This window comes from Herpailurus yagouaroundi, unplaced genomic scaffold (assembly GCF_014898765.1).
Source record: "Herpailurus yagouaroundi ecotype Mexico unplaced genomic scaffold, PumYag 188, whole genome shotgun sequence".
Lineage (NCBI taxonomy): Eukaryota > Metazoa > Chordata > Mammalia > Carnivora > Felidae > Herpailurus > Herpailurus yagouaroundi.
The window spans coordinates 209,514-231,675 of NW_024412419.1; the positions used below are offsets into that span (position 1 = coordinate 209,514).

At 44.1% G+C, this 22,162-nt stretch overlaps 1 protein-coding gene across 4 annotated transcripts in view; it reads right to left on the reverse strand.

The window, feature by feature from the left end:
* Positions 1–22,162, reverse strand: part of SH3YL1 (SH3 and SYLF domain containing 1) — a 41,246-nt gene that overhangs the window by 18,977 nt on the left and 107 nt on the right. The window contains exons 2-5 of one of the 4 annotated variants that reach the window (XM_040495934.1): positions 21,556–21,853; positions 8,267–8,377; positions 5,732–5,845; positions 3,937–4,001 (exon numbers count right to left, since the gene is read on the reverse strand). In XM_040495934.1, coding sequence (XP_040351868.1) covers positions 3,937–4,001; positions 5,732–5,845; positions 8,267–8,377; positions 21,556–21,739 — 474 coding nt within the window. In that variant the 5' untranslated portion in view covers positions 21,740–21,853. Of the gene's footprint in view, positions 1–3,936; positions 4,002–5,731; positions 5,846–8,266; positions 8,378–20,503; positions 20,864–21,050; positions 21,181–21,555; positions 22,155–22,162 lie in introns of those variants that run through there. The other 3 variants (XM_040495933.1, XM_040495936.1, XM_040495935.1) reach the window with 3 other exon arrangements.

The window sequence follows — 22,162 nt, forward strand, 5'->3', positions numbered from 1 at the left end:
ATTTTTTGGGGACAGAGAGAGACAGAGCATGAACGGGGGAGGGGCAGAGAGAGAGGGAGACACAGAATCAGAAACAGGCTCCAGGCTCTGAGCCATCAGCCCAGAGCCCGACGCGGGGCTCGAACTCACGGACCGGGAGATCGTGACCTGGCTGAGGTCGGACGCTTAACCGACTGCGCCACCCAGGCGCCCCAACACCCTCCTCATTATTAAAGTAAAAGAGCTCATCCAAACTCTCTCTGGAAAAGCTAAATCATTTCTCTCAAATCACACTATTGGGTGAAAGCAAGACTGATCAGAGTTGGCTCATGGTGAACTCTGGCCTTTGCTATAACAAACAGTTGAGTGATCCATATATGGGTGTTTTCAGAGCTTTGGGCTTTGTTAAGACTGTCCTGAAAAGAAAATGCTAATAGTCTTTAAACCAAGTCTTTGCACTATCTTTCCTTAGACCATTGACTTTCAGATCGTTTTTGTTTTTAATGAATTGTGTGTGAATTATAAAACATTGGAAATTCTCTGTAGTTTACATAATTGAATCAGTACTATAATCTTAGTGTTAACTAATGTCTGAGCTAAGGAAGGCCACCAGATCCTGTCAGAAGATGACCTAGTCCCTAACTTCATATACCTTCAGAACCTTAACCTGGTCTGGATTCCAAAACAGAGCATAAATCTAAAGTTCCTGCAGATCACATTCATATTTCACATGTCCTAAAGATGCTATCGCCTACAGGAGGCAGCATGGTGGGCTGAGAGATCACAGAGTGTCCTGGATGCAAGAGATCTGCTTTGGCTCCCCCTGCTGTGGTTGGTGCTGTTGGCTCCCTCAGCCCTGTACCAGAGGCACACCACCTGCTGCCCACGGACGGAGAGAGTGGTGGTGCCCAGATGCCACCCCGCTTGCCTCGAGGCTTAACAAGGCTGTTATGTGATTTGCCTTCTCCTGTTGTCAGACCAGGTTGAGTTTACCTGGGACCATCCCTTGCTCCAACTCTACTCTTTCTCTGTCCTGCTTCCTTAGTCTCTTACGGTTTCAGCCCTGAGAACATTTGCTCAAGAAATCACATGTACCCTAAGCCCTGTCTCAGGCTCTATATCTAGTGAACCCAACCAAGGACAACCATACCCTTGCTGTGTGATCTTAGGCAAGATGCTTAATGTCTCCGTATATTGAATATACTCACGTGTGCCCTACCTACCTGGCCTAAAAATCCATGGGAAATTATGTAGACGGAAGTCATAGTCAGGAACAGACAGGGTACTACAAGTGACGAGACCCAGGGCTGACTTCTCACCTGATTATCCATGGAACCAAGAACACATAGTCCTTCTACTTATGGACAGAGGCTTGAACACCAGGACCGCTAAGGAACGCGGCGCCCAATGCCACAAACAGCCTGCTGAGTGGTTTCAGGGCCAGAACCCTCCATTTGAATGGCCTGTCTGTCACTGTCTGGCTACCTCCTACTGGGGAACTCACATCACCCAGTTCTTTCATGTGCAAAATGAGAGCAGTGATAACCGTTCTCCATGGCTATGGGATGGAACTGATTCTATAAGAATATATGCAAAAGTTTTACAAAAATGTTAACTGCTATTGTTCATCCATTCTAAAACGGAATGGCAGATAATTACATTATTCAACAAATATTTACTAGCATAAATTGATTATGTGAGTGCTCTCTGTGTCCTTGAAAGCTTAAGATAAAGACATTGAGACTCACTCTGGGTTTCTACTTTGTGCTCGATACTTGGCCAGTCTGAGGACTAGGCATGAAGAGAGAACATCTATGCCCTCAAGGTACTCACAATCTACATTAAGGTCCAGATAAGAAAACCAACAGGCTAACACCTGTGTGGAACATTCTGTCAAGTTGGGAACCTGCTGCTGGAAAGAAGAATGCCAGTAGAGGAACCTGAATGAGCCCTAGGTGGTTGGGGACTAATTTCTCTCCGTAACTGAGGGTGTCTATCTGGCTCGCCATTGGCCACAGGTCTGCTGCCTTTTTACTGGAAGCCAGGGCCGCTGCTGACAAGAACGGTCCTGCTTCACAAGAGCTGCTGTATCAAGGGAACCTCTGCTTCCTCGCTCACTCGAAGTGGGCCGGAGAGCTCTGTGAGAGCAGCAGCAGAAAACTCGTGCTCATGATAAAGTCTGAGAATGCTCTGTGGAGAAGCACAAGACTTCTTGCCAACGTTGAAAAAGAACTGACTGCTTGCGCATTATGATTACCCTCTGGGACATATCTGTGGGCCTCAGGGAGGCAAAGTCAGGTTGTGTTTAAGAAGTATAAAGCCAGTCTTTCTAACCCCTAGGCAATTCCTCTAATCTCTACTTGAAATAGGCATTTTAAAAAGCTAATGATCTTCCTCCATGTATGCTAGTTAAATGAAAGTCCAGGGTTAATTTCTTCTATATGCCAGGAGGGTAAGATCAAAAGTTTCTATAAATCACAAGCACAAGTAAGTATTGCAAAGGTAAAGAGGACATTCACAATAAAAATTATAATAGTTTATGCCACTCTAAATGCACTCACTTAATAAGCCAAGAGGGAAGGCTACTGTTGCCTCTATCTTACAAGTGAAAAATCGCAGATCCCGGGAGAAGAGGGCCGCTCAGTGCACAGGGCTGCAGGTGCTCCCGGGTCTGGTACAGTCTCTGCTCTTACAGCCCAACCACTACCCCACACTGCCTTTGGAAGATAATCGAGTATATCTCTATAAAATGTTGACTTTGAATCTTTCTATTTCACATATTAATGATAGGATTACACGTTACTACACTTGTTTTCAAGGCTGTTAACATGCCCATACCCGGATATTCCAAGGAGCCATCACGGGGAGTCCCATTTTCACATTTTCAGTTTTTCATATGCTAAACTTCCTGCAGTCACCCTTACTTCATCTCTCATCAGCTTGGAAACAAATGCTGTTTGAGGCCCAGAGCACCACCCAGCTTCCAGTGGTGGGAGAGGGGTGACGAGGTGGGGGGGGGCACTCACACCACCAGTTGAGCATCATCCATGCAGAGAGCACCGCCTGTCGGCAAGGAGGTGCAGGCAGGGATGAAAATGTACTGCCCACACAGGGCGATGCTTTGTATGGCTTTGGTCTGGTTGAATATCCAACAAAAAGGCAGTTACGATAGGGAAAGCTAAAATATATATCTCTTTTTATAGTACAGATTAATGGAACAGGGAGTAAAGAAGGTCACATAAAGGTGAAATAAGAGTGGTGGAAAGGCCCGTGTCTAATGAGGCCAAGGGAATTTAAAACTGTGGCCACAGAGAAAATGCATAAAAAGATGGCTTAGGACAAAACTGACCAGAACTTGAGAAGAAAGTGATTTGAGACTATTAGGAGATTCGATCTGCCCATGACTTAGCAATACCGCCATGGATGAAAGATTAGCATCATGCAGAAGGTAATCTCTAAGTAACAGACCTCTGCAAACAGGGGTGCTCAGGGCCTGCCTGAGAGGCCATGGTCGTCAGGAACCAAGTCACAACATGAAACCATGCAAAGGCAGTCTTTACTCCAAGCATCTGAAGCAACCTGAAGATATAACACAACTGGATTTTGCCACCCATGAAGATACACTGTATTAAGCCCGGTAAGCCCAGGATCTAAGCTCTGGCCTATTCGACAACCCGCTGCAGAGGCTAGCAGCTTCGCAATGAGCAAGTCACAAGTGGCCAAGTACAGTTCATCCGCTTTGAGACATTCCTGCTCCCCAGACATGCTAGAGATGGACCCAGCAAAATGCCACTCTCGATGAAAGATACCGGTAGACATTAGAATGTTAGCAGTGGGGATTCATCCAGAAAGGGAAACACATGGAATAAAATATATTCCATCGATGGTGAAATGAGAACTGTAGATACTCTCTCAAGCTTCACGTAGTAAGTTGAAGTTGTGTTTTCACACACTTACCTCAATTCCTATTTCAAAGCCTCCACCAAGCCCAGCTATGCCGATGGCTGACGGTGCAGACCACTCTAACAAACACAAAGAAGCAAACGTTACTCTAACATTAAAACTGCTTGGCACACACATATGGGAAGGAAAATGCTAAAATGTGAACAGATAGCATTTCTTTTAAAATAATGAGACTTTGGTATTTCCCCCTGTGTTTTCAAATGTTCTTTAATAAGCCTATATAATTTTAAGTTAAAAATATTTGAAAGGTATTAGATATTGAGTCCCACAGACTCACAAATTCATGCCCCCTGATCCTTCTCTACAAACGTGCATAACACAAAACTACTGAATCCTCACCTACTAAACATATCTAATTTTAACTCTCAACATTTGTATAACGTTTTACAAAATAATTGAGCTGTAATTCTAGTTTTTAGTTAGAGTTCTATCGTAGATATAACAGAGCGAAAGGATTCAAAAAAGTTTATTATAATCACTTCTAAGGGTGACACAATAATAAACCATTTCTATTGTAAATCTCTGAGGGCAAAAACTGGTCTTTTTTTGCGTAGTAGCACAAGAAATAGGCTATCTGTTCAAGATTATTAAGATTTTAACAAGATAAATTTCCTTACATTTTAAAACTTAGTACAATAATTCCATTTGAATTAGGGAGAAAATTAATCTGATGGGGGGAGGGTGGGAGGGTCTAGATAAAGTCCTTTCTGCAGATGCTTATTAGTTTCCTAACCTAATTTGTGTTCTAGGTAACAGGATATTGCTTGAATATATTTAGAACTAATCTACCCAGGCTTAGGGGAGTTTGTATTACAGAAATTAGCGTCATATAACCCCAAAGTTGTTTTCCATTTCCTATGTTAGGAGCTGTCGCTGTTTGAAGACTGCCCATCTGGCCAGGATCTGGGGAATTTGCTGCTTCTCTTTTGTTTTTGTTTTGTTTTTTAATGTTATTTATTTTTGAGAGAGAGGGAGAGAGAGCATGAGAAGGGGAGGGGCATAGAGAGGGAGACACAGAATCGGAAGCAGGCTCCAGGCTCCGAGCTGACAGCACAGAGCCTGACATGGGGTTCGAACTCAAGAGCTGTGAGATCATGACCTGAGCTGAAGTCAGACACTCAGCTGACTGAGCCACCCAGGTGCCCCAGGGAATCTGCTATTTCATTTGGGCAGCTTTTAAATTATGCTCTGTGAGAAGCGCCTGGGTGGCTCAGTCAGTTGGTTAAGCGTCCGACTTCGGCTCAGGTCATGATCTCGTGGTTCGTGAGTTCGAGCCCCGTGTCGGGCTCTGTGCTGACAGCTCAGAGCCTGGAGCCTGTTTCCGAGTCTGTGTCTCCCTCTCTCTCTCTCTCTCTGACCCTCCCCCGTTCATTCTCTGTCTCAAAAATAAACGTTAAAACAAAAATTTAAATTACCCTCTGTGGACTGAGCATCTGGACTCAAAAGTGAGAAATACAGGGGAGATAAGAGCAGCAGAAAAGCCCAGTAGAAAAGTCCTCCTGAGATTCTGAGACCCCAGAGGTTGACAGATCTCCACCTTCACAGAGAGCTACCTGTCACCACTGTGGAAACATCTCACAGACTTTGAGCCCACAGAAGGGAGGTGCCTTTGAATGTGCTTCTACTTGGGCTGGTTGTACTGCTGGGAAGTCTGCCCGTTAAAACGTGGGTAGTGCTTGAGAAGAGAACTTGGTTGTTTCTGATTCTTAGCCAAGGGCTGAACAAAGAAGGATGAAGAAACCTACCACGCTCCTGTGAGTTGGGTTCAAAGCGAAAACAACCAACTTACTTCCATCGGGAAGACGCGCCAGCACGACCCCACTGCCTCCTCTAGCAGTTACTAGAAATCCAGCCTTTATCACAGACAATATCGCAAGGCCCTTGGCTTTAGCAATTACATGGGCTGCAAAATTAAAGATAACGAGCAGGTGAGCATTTTTAATGGACTTTCCTGGATAGATGTTCAGGGGTTGAGCAGATTCAGTACACACAGCAGTCTCCTTGGCAGGACCCAGGGCTCTCAGTATGAGCCTTAGTGGGACATATGAGCTGAAAAAAACTCGGTTACGCAGCACGTGCACCTGGGCCTCCCTGCCCCACCTCCTTCCTTGTAGGTTTCCAATGCTACACCTAACGTCACAAGCGCTCAAACATCCTGCAACCGCTGTGATAAATGAGATATACAAATGAGATTTTTCAGTGACATCTACCAGCAGGACAAATAATTTGGAGATTTCAATTAATTGAGAACATAACTCATAATATAAAGATCCATACTGTACTAAGTACTAAGGAGAAACTTGCTGCAAGCTGTGGAACTTTGATCTGAAATCCATACAGTTAGTTCACCTTTTACTAATATGAAAATCTGGATTCAAACACAGAAAAACCAAGTGATTTTGCCACTTTAAAAGACTTTTAACTTTGTAAAATGATCTATTTGAGTATTCGAGTAACACATAACTACTAGTGTACTGAGAATATAACTTAATTTAGAAACCACTGGTTTATTCACATTTCAGGGAAGTTCACATAAAACGAGTTATTAATATATGTGCCTAGTAAACACTGTGCCTCCCTTTTCTGTGGATTTATTCACAAAACAAAAATTCTGTGGATTTATTCCCTTCAAATAACAAGGGAAGCCTCAACATTTGAAATTACCCTTGGACCCCAATGTCCCTGTTTTTTTTTTTTTTAACAGAGCAATATTGGTTTCAGGAGGAGAATTTAGTTGTTCATCAGTTACATACAACACCCAGTGCTCCTCCCAGGCATCCAGTGCCTCCTTTTTGTATTTCAAAACGTTATAAGTATATTGTAATGCGGTTGAAAGCTGTATTGTATATCACATAGGTTTATTTTTACAACCCCACTTTGGTAGAACATCTTCGTCCACACCTCGACTCCACTCTCAATGTGTGTATGGTCAGGATTGCCTCTATTTAGATACAGCAAAAGTAGATGAACATATTTTAAGTATCAGGTTTGTTTTTATAGATTTTCTACCCAAATTCAGGAACACTAAAATACCAGTAATGCCTAACTGATTTGCCATCATGATGGAATTTTACTGCACAAAATCCATGAGAGGTAATCCATACTCAGATGTTTCTGTGTTAGGAAATCCAGTTTTTCCATAAATTGGGCTAGCGGGCCACATACGCAGATGCTGATATATATCAAGAAATGTCTTCTATCTCCTGCTTCAGAATACTGCTACTGAAAATTCAGTTTTTCTGATTGAATTTTCTTCAAGTCCTAAAGTAGTCCTTCTCAAACCTGTGTGTACATATAGATCACTGGAGATCTTGTAAAAAATGCAGATTCTGACTCACTAGGTCTAAGTGGGGCCTTGAGGTCCTGCGGTTCTAACGCGCCCCCAGGTGATGCCCAGCGGCACTTTGAGTAGCCAGGCTCTAAGAAGCACTGTTTTCCTATGATGGAAGTGGTGGCTGGGCCAAAATAACAATAATAATAATAATAATAATAATAATAATAATAATAATATAACAAATTTAAAAGTTTTTAATATTTAAAGTTCTGCTAAATAACTTTAAACATCTGACTTAAGAAGTTAAAGTGGTTAAAAAAATCAAGTAGTCTTTGTCATGCTGGATCAGAGTCGTGGTGGTTAAGAGGGAAATTAGTCTGCAGCACTGCCCAAGGTAGCCGGCATGTGAACCTTCTTTGCTCGTGGCAAAGACGAGTAGTCCACGAAACACCCTGTAGAGATAAGTGCTAGTGGCAATGGGCAGGTAGTGGCTCCCAAAAGGTCATCTCTAGACTCAGGTCTTATGTGGTCAGCCTCGCACTAGAATCACATGGGAAGCATTGTTAAAAATGCGCATTCCTGCCACACTGCTACCAGGGTCTGATTCAGCAGGTTTGCAGGAACTTTAAGCACTGTATTTTAATGAGCCAAGGAATATGATATGTAGCTGTGTTGGGAATTATTGATTAATGTCTTGTTAAACCACTATAAAATGTAAATATCTTATCTAGAAAGAGAAAACCCAAAATTAAAATTTATTTATGAGATTAGCTAGTGAGTTTGCAAGATAAACTTACAAGGCCTCAGAAACTGAGGACAAGAACAGGTGAGTTGGGAGAAAACCAAAGTGGACACCATGAAGGGGAGGCAGGAGAGGCCGCCTCCACAAAGGCAGAAGGCAAAGGGAGGTGTGGGGGTCCCCCAGAGAAGGAGGGAAACACTACTCTGTGGGCTTGCTGCTCTTAGGGGGTCTGCCTGGCGTCAGGAAGTGCACCAAGTAACTTAAACAACAAAACAACTTTAGAAATGAATGGTATATATTTTATTTACCAGGAATGATCTTATCAGGTCCATTTCTGGAAGTTATTTCTGTGAATTCTCTTAGAATTTTAGCCGCCTTTTTTGCTTCCGATTTCAGATTGGAAGGTATGGGATTATTCACTGAAAGATTAAAAAAAGAGATTTTAATGAAAAAATCTAGTACATACAAGTTAGAAAATTATTATAATTTCATTTTTTCTCATGCACAATTGAGCATTAATAAATTGTATCCTTCCAGACAAATAAACTGAATTGGAAATCCTGAAATTATTGTCTCATCTCTATTTTCCTGACAAATTAAATTCATTCTGAGATTGGGAAACCCTAAACTCTCAAAATCCCAGAAATTATAAAATCATGGGATTCTAAAGGATCTTAAACAAAATATGGTCCAGTCTCTCAATTATACACCTTCTCTGTGTAATTCTTAATTTACCCCAATGGTAATTTAAAAATATTAAAATTTAAAGAATCAACAAAAGATGTAATTTATAACTGCGCATAACAAAAAATATATAATTTATTGCAACTGTCCAAAATAAAAAATATGAACTTTACTGTATCTGGATACTTTTGTCAAAAATGTTGAACTGTCTGTATAGATTGTCCTTATTAGTAAAATCCTAAGAGACTCAGGAACTGAGTGGTTACTCCAATGTGTTTGTACAGCATTCTACCTGTCAGGCTTTCCTGGGTGTTCATAAACTCATGCAAGCAAGCATGTACTTGTTCCAACAAGTGTGCAGATAATCCTCCCAGACCTGAAGTATGTGGGGATAGACCATCTCTTTATCACAGGGAAAGGAATCAGAAGAGCCAAAGAAGCCAAGAGGCTTCAATGTAAAGTCTGCTATTCAGGCCATCGGATGAAATTTTCATTTCAGAGATTGTTTTCAGCTCTGAAAGTTCCATTTGGTTGTTTTTATTCTTTCCATTTCTGTTCTCATTATGTTTATGTTGTTCTTTAAATACTTGAGCATATTTTAAAAGGTGCTTTTTTTATCCTTATCTGATAATTGCATCATCTCTGGCCTTTCCAGATCTGTTTTTGACAGATTTTTCTCTTGCTATGGGTTAGATTTTCCTGTTTTCTATTTCTGGTAAAATTTGATGGTTGCTAGATATTGTGAATATCACCACATTGAATGTCTGGATTTTGTTGTCTTCCTTAAACAGAGTTGATGCCCTTAGCAGCAGGCTATGCAGGGACTGACCTGCATATCAAACTTTCCAAGGCCTGCTTCTGTGTTTTGCTTTGGTGCGTGTACAGTCGTTTTGATGTGAGCCCTCCAAGTGTGGTGTGATTCTTTGGGCTCGCTCCCCAGTGTGCTCAGGGCTTAATGAGCAGACGGTGGGAACTGTTATCCCACAACCTTCACTGAACTGAAAACAGTTCACCTCACAGCTTCCTGGTAGCTGTTCTTGGCGCCATCTTGAAAGTTTTACGCGTAAACCTAGGGTTTGGGACTCGCCAAGGGTTCATGGGTCCTCCAGCAGATCTCTCGGGCCTACTCCCCTCCGTGAGGCTGCCTTGCCAGTTCAGATGCATGGCTTCCCCAAACTCCGTTGTCTCCTCCATTCAGCAAGAGAACAGAAAGTGCAGGAAAAGGGGCAATCGCGGGGTTCCCCTCCTCTCTGAGATCTCGGGCACACTCACCCATCACCCAATATGTGAAAGCAGACATTCGGTGTGTTTGCCTAATTTCTAGGGTTTACAGTCAGTGGCAGTGCCAGCACCACTCTCTCTGGCATGAAGCTCTCAGTGTACTTTAATTTGTTCTTTTGTGATGAGTGATGTTACACATCTTTCCATTTCCATCAAGTCTTCTCCATAGTGTCCTGTTGGGGGGTATTTCTCTGTTTCTTATTCATTTATAAAGTAAAGGAATTAACCTTTTTCTGGATCATGAGTTACAAATATTGATTCGCTGTTTGGCACTTGTCTTTGGAATTTTCTTATGTTTTTCTACTTTTTGTCTTAATGAAATCAAATTCATCTTCTAAGTTTTACAAGTATCTTTAATGAAATGAAATGCTCGATTTCATATGGAAAAAATAAGCAAGAAAGTATAGGGAAAGTATTTAAAAGAAGAATAATGAGAGGACGAGCTCTGCCAAAGCCACAACATATCATAAAGCATTGGGGCGCCTGGGTGGCTCAGTTGGTTGGGCGTCTGACTTTGGCTCAGGTCATGATCTCACAGTTCGTGAGTTCAATCCCCACATTGGGCTCTGTGCGGACAGCTCAGAGCCTGGAACCTGCTTCGGATTCTGTGTCTCCCTCTCTCTCTCTGTCCCTCCCCCACTCGCACTCTGCCTCTCTCTCTCAAAAATAAACAAACGTTAAAAATAAATTAAAAATAAAATAAAATAAAGTGTCAATAATTTACTTGATAGTAGATGCAAATATAGGCAGAAAAACCAATTTTACAAAATAGAAAATTCAGAAATTGACCCAAATATATAAAATACCTTGATGTATAATAAAGATAACATCTTAAATCAATGCAGAAAAGCTGTGTTACACAATAAATAGTGATCTTTTGCCGGGCGGTGGGGGGGGGAGCAATGAAAATTCATCCACAGCTTCATGCTACATGGGGATAAACTCCAAATTCATCAACAGTTTGAAATGCCAGAAATCAAACCATAACAGAACCAGAAATTATGGGAGAATTACTTTTCAAATTCATAGTACAAAAGGCCCAACCAAGTATGACAAAAAACTTCTATATTTTTTTTTAAATTTTTTTTTCAATGTTTATTTATTTTTGGGACAGAGAGAGACAGAGCATGAATGGGGGAGGGGCAGAGAGAGAGGGAGACACAGAATCGGAAACAGGCTCCAGGCTCTGAGCCATCAGCCCAGAGCCTGACGCGGGGCTCGAACTCCCGGACCGCGAGATCGTGACCTGGCTGAAGTCGGACGCTTAACCGACTGCGCCACCCAGGCGCCCCAAAAACTTCTATATTTTTATATGATCAGAAATTATGGCATAAACACATTGTAAACATAATGGAAAAAGTATACATATGCCAATGTTGGGGGGAAAGCCACCCCTGCTGTTAATATCCCCCAATACTACTGTCTGCATTTCAGTGTATGCTTCAATTGATTCCTATTGCCAAATATGTAGATTATTTCCATTTTTAGCTTTTAGAGATACCACTGTTGGATGACCGTTATCTTAGGGTAGAATCTTAGGGGTTGGGAATCGACGAATAAAAACAACCCATAATTTGTTAGCTTATATTACTTTATAAATTGCCTCTGGGGGCGCCTGGGTGGCGCAGTCGGTTAAGCGTCCGACTTCAGCCAGGTCACGATCTCGCGGTCCGTGAGTTCGAGCCCCGCATCAGGCTCTGGGCTGATGGCTCGGAGCCTGGAGCCTGTTTCCGATTCTGTGTCTCCCTCTCTCTCTGCTCCTCCCCCATTCATGCTCTGTCTCTCTCTGTCCCAAAAAATAAATAAACGTTGAAAATAAAATAAAATAAAATAAAATAAAATAAAATAAAATAAAATAAAATAAAATAAAATAATAAAATAAAATAAAATAAAATAAAATAAAATAAAATAAAATAAAATAAATTGCCTCTGAAAAATACCACCCAGGTTTAGATCACTGGGTATTACCATAAAAAACGTCCACTGTCATGGGGGACACTGGTAGAGGCAAAGGCCATACGTCAGAAAAACAGGGTGACAAATTTCATTTGAGTTTATCTGAATGCCAGTGAATTTTTCTTTAGTTTGTTTGCATGTCCTGTTTTGCACATTTTCTGTCCATATTCTTTGCCTGTTTTTCTGGCATCATATTCTTTAGTCTATAATTGTGCTCACGCCGCAAATCTGTATCTCTGCTTGCTTTTTAAAACAATTATTATTTTTCAGCATTTGTTTTTATTTCTATGGGAACATGTCTCTGGGCTTTCTACTGTTATCATCTTTTTAACTATTATTGTGACTAAAGGCTTTAATTTAAAAAAAAGAACTATACAGGCACAGCTTATATTTTATACTAAATATTTGACCCACCTCAAAGTTATATTGGTATAGAATATGAAGAACCTAATATTTTTTAATTATTCATTTATTGATTTTATTTTTTAAGTGTTTTTTTTTTTATTTATTTTGAGACAGAGGGGGTGCAGAGAGAAAGGGAGAGAGAATCCCAAGCAGGCTTCATGCTGTCAGTGCAGAGACCAATGCAGGGCTCAATCTCACAAACCACAAGAGCATGACCTAAGCCACAGTCAGATGCTTAACCAACTGAGCCACCCAGGCACCCCAACATTTGGCCCTTTAAAGTACATGTTATGGAGATGGTTCCATAAGCCATGACTTCAGGCGACACAATAATGACATACGATTGTTTTTTGATATTTATTCCACAGTGATCAAGAAAATACATATATGGTAAAGGGCATTTCCAACTTTCCAAATTTCCAGTACAGTATTGATGCAATTGATAGCTTTTAAAAGCCATGATTGGTGAGCATATACTGAGATAGGAGTGACTTCATTTCCATTTTGGTTGCTAAGGAGAAGGTATGTGAGTCAGCAAACAGGAGTAGAACTACGAAATTGACTAATACAACTTCCTCTGTTCATAAGGTACATGCATTGACTGTAATTTGCATTATAACTAGACGAAGTATTTGAGCTCCTAATTTCTGCTGGTTTCTAAGATGAGGCCTCAAACCTTACTCTTCATGGGTTGAATGAATTGCATACAGAGGGTTTGGCTTTATTGGTTTTGTGTCTGGACAGCTAGTTGCCCACACACATGTGTGCTTCCTGTGTTACAGGGAGCACTGTCCCCGAGAGGCAGGTGCCCAGAGAAGGTGACGTGTGTCACTTCTATGCCACGACAGCTGAGACGTATTGCTTTCTCCACCCTCTCTTTCCCATCACTGGCTGGCTGAAGAGGACTTTGATGGCACAGCCACAGGGGGGAAGGATGGGTCCCCTGGGTCCCCTGGGTCACCAGCTGGGTCACCGCCTGGGGAAAGCTGTCCGCCACCTGGAACATCCACACTAGACTATTACGTGCTGGAGAAGTGGCTCTTACTGTGTTAGGTAATTGAGATATGGAGGCTTTTTATTGCAGCTAATATTACCCAATTATTACATTTTAAAAATTAATTCTAAATTTTGAAGAAGAAAGATGGGGGAGAAGTATTTGTAATTTTCATTTTCTAACTTAGGACTAGATTTGACTTGTTTTATATACGTATATTCTAATCACTTAGGTAGTTCGGAGAGGTGGAAACATGGGTAAAAATGCTATCAAATACGATACTATATGTTAACGTTCTTACTTCTTTGATTAAATAGTATTTATAATACACTATTTGCAAGTCCTTCTAGAAAAAAGCAAAGCAGTGTTTTGCTTTTTCATGAAATGTTAAAACCTTTAAAGATGCCTCTTCTCGGGGCACCTGAGTGGCTCAGTCGCTTAGGGCGTCCAACTCTTGACCAGCTCAGGTCATGCTCTCATGGTCCTGAGATCAACCCCCCAAGCTGGCCTTAGGATCTCTCTCTCACCCCCTATCCCCCACTCGAGAGCATGCACATTCTTTCTCAAACAAAAAAGATCTATCTTCTCTATGCCGACAACACCCATCAGTGTACATCTTGGAACAATTCAAGGTGCTAGGGTCCTATCCTGCGCTTCCGTCACTTGCCTAGCTCTGCCGTCTTTCACAGCTATAACACCCCCCGCCCTGCTCACCTAGAGCAGGTGCAGAGCCTGGGTCCAAGCAGGAGGTGGAATGCGCAGAGCTGGTTGAGAGGGAGGTCGGCTGTGAGAATTACCCGTTTTGGATGGCACCCTAGGCTGACACAGCCCTCACTAAGGACCAGTTTGGAAGAGGTGTGCACCTCTTTGGAGAGGATGTGGTGCCTGCAGGTGGCAGAGGGGCCATGTTCCCCCAGGCTGGGCCTGTTCGGGGGCTGCTGGGCCACCCTCTGGGGTACAAGCAGTCAGCAGCTGGTGGCACGGGCCAGCCGTGGGAGTCTGGCTGCCGGAAAGAGCTGAGGAGGTCTGGTTTCTGAGCAGAGGGGCCAAGAGGGGAGTATCCGGCCAGGCCCAGGCTTCCTGGTCCTAGAGGGGTCCTCTCCTGGGCCCGTGGGAGGGCGGGTAGGATCCACCCGGGTCCTCTTGGCACATGGCTGATGCCTGCCTGTCCCTCCTATCACATTCCTCCTGCACCCTGTACGGAGGAAGCTCATCACCGTGCCCGCTTTAAAGGAGTAATACTTTAAGGAGCTCTGTTAAGGATCCCAGAGCCCACACTGAAGGACACCCTGGGAGGTAAGGGGCAGTAAATTGATGAGGGACCCCACAGGGGTTGGCAAGCCATGGCCCTGGGCCAAGTCCAGCCACCACCTGTTCACCTATGGCCTAGGAGTTAAGAACAGTGTTTACATTTTTAATATTGTGTGTGTGTGTGTGTGTGTGAGAGAGAGAGAGAGAGAGAGAGAGAGAGCACTCACGCATGTGTGAGCACAAGTTGGGTAAGGACAGAGAGAGCAGGAGAGAGAATCTTGAGCAGGTTCAAGGCCCAGTAAGGGGCCAGACACAGGGCTCCACCTCTCAACTGTGAGGTCATGACCTGAGCTGAAATCAGGAGTCGGACATTTAACCGACCGAGCCACCCAGGCACTGCCAGTGTTTACATTTTTAAAGGCTGAAAAAATTAAAACACAATAAAAATATTATGTGTGAAAACACATTTTCAAAGATGTTACAGGTAAAATTACATCATAGTCAGCATAACAGTTGAACATTTGTGATTTATTTTCATGATAAGTAACACTAACTTCGAATCTCAAGTAGCAAAATGTTCTCCCATAAAGAGAATCACATTTGTCTCATCACAAGATTTGTATTACAAAAAAAAAAACAACTTCTCAATTATTCTATTTCAGTTTTAATCAATTAAAAAATTGTGGTAGTTTGTTTTCTCTCTCATATGAGTGTCTACATATGTCCTCAATTTTGTTTCTTGGCCCACAAAGCCTAATAACACATGCTATCTGGCCCCTTAAGGAAAAACAGTGCCAACCTCTGACCTCTTGAAATACAACTCATTCTTCAAGACCAAGTTTAAAACGCTGCTTCTAAGTGAAACCATCCTGCATACCCCTTCGAATGACTAACCCGTCACCAGGCTGATCTTGTGGGCATGCCATTTGAGCAGGGTTACAGTGCTAGCTCTGGATCAGCAGGGTAGCCTCCTATCTCCTGCTGTCCTGGAGGGACTGTCCCTTCCTGAGGCGGCAGGCAGAGCCTCTCCACTGTGGCTCACACAAACCAGTCCATGAGCTGAAGAGCACAGGAACACACCTGCCCCCACATCTGGTTCGGTGGCTTCACAAGGACCCAGCAGCCACCAAGGCTGTTAGCGCTGCCTTGATCCCCTGACGCCAAGACCCTCTTGTCCCCCTGGCCCCATCCTTTTCCATTTACACTCAGATCTCAGGTCCTGTAACTGTAAGCACCACTTATCTCTGACAATCTCCAGGTTTTATCTACTCTTTAACCTTCCCCTAAATTCCAGACTCACGATATCATCAATTACTTTCTCCATCTTGGCATGAAGTGTCAAGTAAGCAGTTCAAATTATACAAAGCTGCCTGTGATGCCCTCCCTTCTCCTCACCTTCTCCCTGAGCCTTCTCTCCAGGCAGGCTTTATCCCTCCGGGAGCTCACACTCAAAACCTGGCCTAACTGTGACTTCTCTGTCACTCTCACAGCCACACCAATCCGTTGGCACACCCTATCAGAATATAAACCTTCAACATATGCTCGAGATCTGATTATATCTCACTCCTCCCTACCAGCAGCCTGGCCCAAAGAATACAAATTCTTGTGTCTATTCAAAGTCTCCTGGCTGCTTTCTCTGTTCCTAGTCTTGAGCCCCTATGGTAATTTCTGCAAAAAAAATGTTCCGTCTAAGTAATAGCTAAGATAGCAGTCCCCCACTGCTTACACCCCTCAAAGTTTTCCCATCATATTTAGTCTGCACCATGGCCTATATCACTGCTTTGTCTGTTAACCATATATATCTGTCTGCATCCATATCTATTCTATTTATCTGTCAATCAATTATATCTATCTGTCTGTATCTACCATCTGTCTGTCTGTCTGTCTGTCTGCCTACCTACCTACACACCCACCTATCCATCTGATCTTTCTTGTACATATCCTTCACTACAATGTGAGCCCCGTGGGGTAAGCACATTGACTATTTTATTTTATTAACTGTAATATCTCCGGCACATGCCACAATGACATATAGCTAAGTGCCCAATGAATATGTGTTAAATGATAAAGTATTTGTGTGGCTTTTGGGAACTGAAGGTCAAATCCCTGTGAGGACTAGACACAGTTCCCTTGCATACAAAATACAATGGGTTTAGAGGAAAATGTGCTAAGTAATAGCAAAATTTCCCTGCCTCTCAACCTCTGTAGCTTTTCCCAGACCTTATGAGAGAGGGGGCCAGAGGAAAGCAAGGGACAGGTTGATGGTGTAGCACCCTAAAGCAGTTCTCTCCAGGTCCATCCTCTCCAGGTCCTCTAAAGAACGGGGGGATGAGAAAAGAGAAGGAAACCCAAGGAGGGCTGACGCCACGAGACCAGTGGGCAGAGTGCCTCAGCTCCGTGCATGCACAGGGCCGATGTGGCTCCCGCACCAAGGTCCTGCTGACCCAGAAGGCGTGGGCGGGCAGTTCTGCTCCCAGGAGGAAACTGGGCAATGCTCCAGCAGACTGGACTGTCAGAGCCTTTCGAATGCAGCAAGGGCCAGCGTAGCAGCATCTTCAGGATTAGTAGTAACTGAACACCGAAAGCTAAATGAGTGGGCAGTGGTAGCCCAGACCTGGGGCCACTCTAAAACGTGACTGCCACCAGAGAGAACCAAGACAGCCACGCCTGGTAGAAAATGAAGGCTCGTGACACATGTTCCCATTTCGGCACTCGAGTTTGTGATTTGAGGCTTACGCCCACCCAACTGGTTTTCTTCCCACTTCATGTTCTCACCTTTTCATCCTTCCAGGGCAGAAGCAGCATATGTCACTGACCTCTGCACCCTACAGTGCCTTGTTCATATGTCTCGATTCTCCATACAACTTACTGAAATCGATCGGTAACCTGTGGCAGAAATGGGTTCCTTCTGCTGCTGAACATCTATGTCTCTTATTTCAGAACCGTCACAGTTTGTCTGTTTCACTGATCCTGCACTGAGCAGGTGACCCAAGTCTGAAAGTCAGAACAAATCTCCTGCCACATCAGAGCTTCAAACCAAAGCTGATCTGCTATCTGCATCTCACCAAGTGCTTGTGCGGAGCCGCAGAACTGCCCTCTCCCAGGCGCTTCCGTGTGGACCTGCTACAACATTTTATCACCACAAGGGGAGAGCCTGAGGGCAAAGCCACACAGAAGGGCACTTGACCAGAGTTGCAGATAGAATCTGGGCTCTGCTGGCCCTGCTGGAGCCTCGGACTGGGCAACAGCTAAAGCCACAGCAGCTCCGGACTGTTCAGTCACATGGACCAGTATGTTTTCCTTTTCTGCTAACGCCAATTTGGATCAGATTTTCTGACACTTGCAACTAAAACATAGTAAATAGTACATAAATCTTACCCCCAGAAGACTTTCTGCTGTGAACCCTATCAAGCAAGCAGAATTAAACCAGTCAAATAAGCAAATTCCACAGTTGAGAGCTGCTATTGCAAACATCCTGCTGTGGGCAAAGGTCGCAGCCTTTTTTGTAAACACGGGAAGGGGGCTATCAGACTTGGGAATTCAGATGCAGTGTGGTCTGTGAGCCCTCGTAGCCGTGAACCAGGGGTTGACAGGCCCGGTCTTGGTCAGGATGCCTTCGTGTTCGGCTGAACTATGGAAGACAATGGCTAATTTGCTTTGATAGCACAGATCCTATTAAATTGCTGACAAAATCATATTGCTTAGTCACAGTTAAATATAGTGAATCTCTCTGTCAGAGCCAACAAATAATAATAACAACTTAGATATAAATCTTAGTTCCTGTCCTCAGCATCAACTCATGGCTCACCCACTTTTCCTCTGCTGTGCCATAAGGTATAGAGAGAGCATGGTCTGGTCAGAATGTTGGCCTTATTATACCACTAAAGGTATAACGATACAGGTCATTCATTGCTAAAGAAGCCTTTCGACTGGACATGCACAAAAGTCTTGTCTCCTGAATCCCAAGCCAAAGCAAACTCTCCATGAATATTTGAGTTTCCTCCTAAGAGTGACTGGCTGCCACACCTCAAGCTAAGAAATTTCGATTAAAATGTTCTTGAAAAAGTGATTAAGGGGCACCTGGGTGGCTTGTTGGTTAAACGTCTGACTCTTGATTTCAGCTCAGGGGACGACCTCACAGTTCATGGGTTCAAGCCCCGAGTCGGGCTCCACACTGACCGCACAGTGTCTGCTTGGGATCTTCTCTCTCCCTCTCTCTGTCTCTGTCTCTGTTTCTCTCTCTGCCCCTCCTGTGCACATGCTGTTTCTAAATAAATAAGCTTTAAAAAAAGCGATTAAAATATTTGAAAATGTCTATACTAAGATAATTTTTTTTTTAATTAAGAGTTTCTAAGATACTGGGGAGAAAATGTTTACTTTGGAAACTTCAAAAGCTTGAAACAAGCTTAAGCTGTGGAAATAATTTCCATATTGATCATGGGCCATAAACTAGGGGCTGGATCCCTGCAAAACAGAATCCTGAGACCCCTGCTTAGAGTAACTTAGAAACTGATCACTTTCAAGCATTTCCACCCCCACCCTGGACTCAGGACCGGGGTTTCCCAACTTTCCTTCATGTCAGCCAGCGTCCACTAAAATATTTTCCCCAATGGACTCTGGACTATGAGAGAGGTACCTATAGGAAAAGTTTACAAGTTTAGAAATGGTTTTCCAAATGTCCATTAATTAGATATTAACCAAATTATTAAGCCTTATAACTAACATGAAATAAAGATTAATTCACTGAATTGATAAAACCCCAACCAAAATCAAAGTAGAAAGCTGCAAAGGAAATATATAGAATAAGTTGATTAAATCTTTGCCAAAAAAAAAAAAAAAAAAAAAAAAAACCCTTCACGCAACCAAGTAATTTTTTAAAGGGCTTTGACATAATGACCTGAGCTTGGAAGCTTTGTTAGAACACTGTGGTCTTGAAAGCCACCGCCAGACAACTAAGGCCGGTCATTGTTTTTTCAACTGATTCTTATCTTTCTGTGGCCTTGGTTTAACTTCTTCCTTTGACTCAAGGGACAAAACTTGTCAGTTCCAGAAATCAAAACCGGTCTCTCTGCTCACATCAGCAGCCTTGCAGTCCAAACTTTAAACCAAATTGAGCATTTGAACCCCAAACATTAGTGTACCCTAAGCTTCCTTTCTCCTCCCCCAACCACAGGCTGCAGATGGGAGACAAAGGGTAGGGAGCGGTGAGCACTTAACCTTCAGCTTGAGGAAACCCTTGATGTACACTCAATTTTATCTTTTCTCAAACTAAAAAGTGATCCTCATCCAGAGCAGGACTACACATGCCACTCTGGTCTGATCATTTGGTGAAAAAAAATGGACTCTTCCCAAAATAGAAAATTCAGCGTGCTTAGGTTTTAAGTTGCATACGACGATGTCAAACAAGGCAATATGCAGAAGGACTTCTGTGACCAGCAGTCATTCCAGCAACACAGCCAGCCCTATTTCCCTTGGACCCATACCAGCTTTCCTTTTGAAGCCCCGCATCCTATTTCCAAAGAGTGAGAGCTCTCCTGAGAGTAAATGCTTCCTAAGTGGAATAAAAGCATCACATCACTCTTGATGAGGAGAGATTATTATTTTTTAATCTTACAAAAGATGAGGTTAGTATTTTCTCATTTTACAGAAACTTTTGTTTAATTAGAATGTCGGTAGGGGCGCGTGGGTGGCTAGGTCGGCTAAGCCTCCAGCTCTTGGTTTCTGCCCAAGTCATGATCTCATGCTTCATGAGTTTGAGCCCAGCATCAGGCGGTTCGGGTCCTGCTTGGGATTCTCTCTCTCCCTCTCTCTCTCTGTCCCTCCTCCACTGGTGCACATACACACACGCTCTCTATCTCTCAAAATAAATAAGCTTAAAAAAATAAATAGGACGTTAGTAAACCAAACAACCACTTCTCCTTAATTTAAACAAGATCAACAGGATGGAAGCTATAACTTATTTGATTTTTCTAACCTTCAACATAGTAATTTGCGGACACCTCAGAAGTAAGGCACTCCACAGGTGTTCCAAGAGCAGGCCCACACAAGGAAGGAAAGGGCACCCGGAGACCTGTGATTTCTCCACTGTGCATGTAATACATATCTTCTAACTTATTAGTAACTAGGCATCTCCCACATCTCGATAAAAACATCCCTGAGAACAAGAATGCAGGACATGCATGTTCTGTACGCAGAACAAAACCTGAAAACCTTCTCTCCTACCAGTAGGACTGTCTGGGCCCATCAGATTACTCCCTGGGGGCAAGGGGCCCAGGTCTGTGTCATTCTTTCCAACCCAGCCCTTCTGACAGCAGTGGCAACACTGAAACATTTGTTGAAGTGAAACAGGTATGTTTCAGGCCAGCAGGTACATGTCATTTCCCTGTGGTCACCGACCCGTTCAGAGCACTGTCGCACTTGTTTAAATAGGAAAGCCCACCGCGGCAGGGAGCCTCGCAGACGTCCGGTGCCCCCAGAGCTATAGAGCTACCCACCACCTCTCTGCTCAGAGATCCCCTTACCACAGGAGGTGCCCCAAACGGCTTGGCTTGGCTGATCGCAGGGAGGGCCAAGTGGTCGCATGCAGGGCCCAGAACCTCACAGGGGACCCAGGGCGCCCTGCTGACTTCCTGCCCCCGCCAGTCAAGCTCACCTCACACCCACAGCACCGCAGGGCTCTAGAGAGTCACTTATTGAAACAAATTGGGACGAAAAAGAGTAGTAAGTGCTTTTCAAACACTAATTACAAATAACATAAAATGAATTACAGTAGCCAAAATTAAAACTTAGCAAGAGCTTTTCTGTGTACGGAAACACCTGTGGACGAGTCTACAGAATTGGTTAATTTTTGACAGTTTGCGGAATGACCTGTTGATAATACGCAACAGCAAAATCCCCGGACGCCCTCCTTTCTCCCGCCCTCTTCCCCAACCTTTGACCCTCTGCAGCCAAACTTTCTAAAGGGGAGAGGTGGGGGGGTCCCGACTCTAGGTGCGGCTCGGCGGCGTCACCCACACCTGTACTCACTTGTGACCCCAGAGCCTGGTCCTCCGGCGCCCCTCGAGCGGCCGACACCTCCCCAGGAAGTGGAAGAGCGCCCTTGGCTCGGCCCCGCCTCCCGGGGCGGGGACCGCCTGGCCAGGTGCACACCTGACACAGGTAAGGGGCAGGTGAACACTCCACTTTTGCCAGGACGAAGCACCCGCCACATACACCCCCGAGGAAAGCACGGCGCGGTCACGGGATTTCTGACTTCACCGCGTCCCTCCCAGGGCGGCTTCTAAGGCGTCCAGTCTTTTACAGTTGGGTCCCCCAGCCCAGGGCCCTGTCGCCAGGCAGAGGGTGGTGTGTGACCTGAGCACTGGGGGTCAGGGCGAGGCAGGTGTCTCGGGGGCCCGGGGAGTGCTCCCTGGTCCCGAGCGGACTCCGCTCAACCCCTGATCGCGGGCCTTGCGTTTGGGCCGCGCGGCCCAGGTCTGGGGTGGGCCCAAGTCTGGGGGCAGGCCCAGGTCTGGGGGGCCCAGGTCTGAGGGGAGGTCTAGGTCTTGGGGGAAGCCCAGGTCTGGGGGGGGCCAGGTCTGGAGCGGTGGAACCAGGTCTGGGGAGGGAGCCCAGGTCTGGGGGGGTCGTTCAC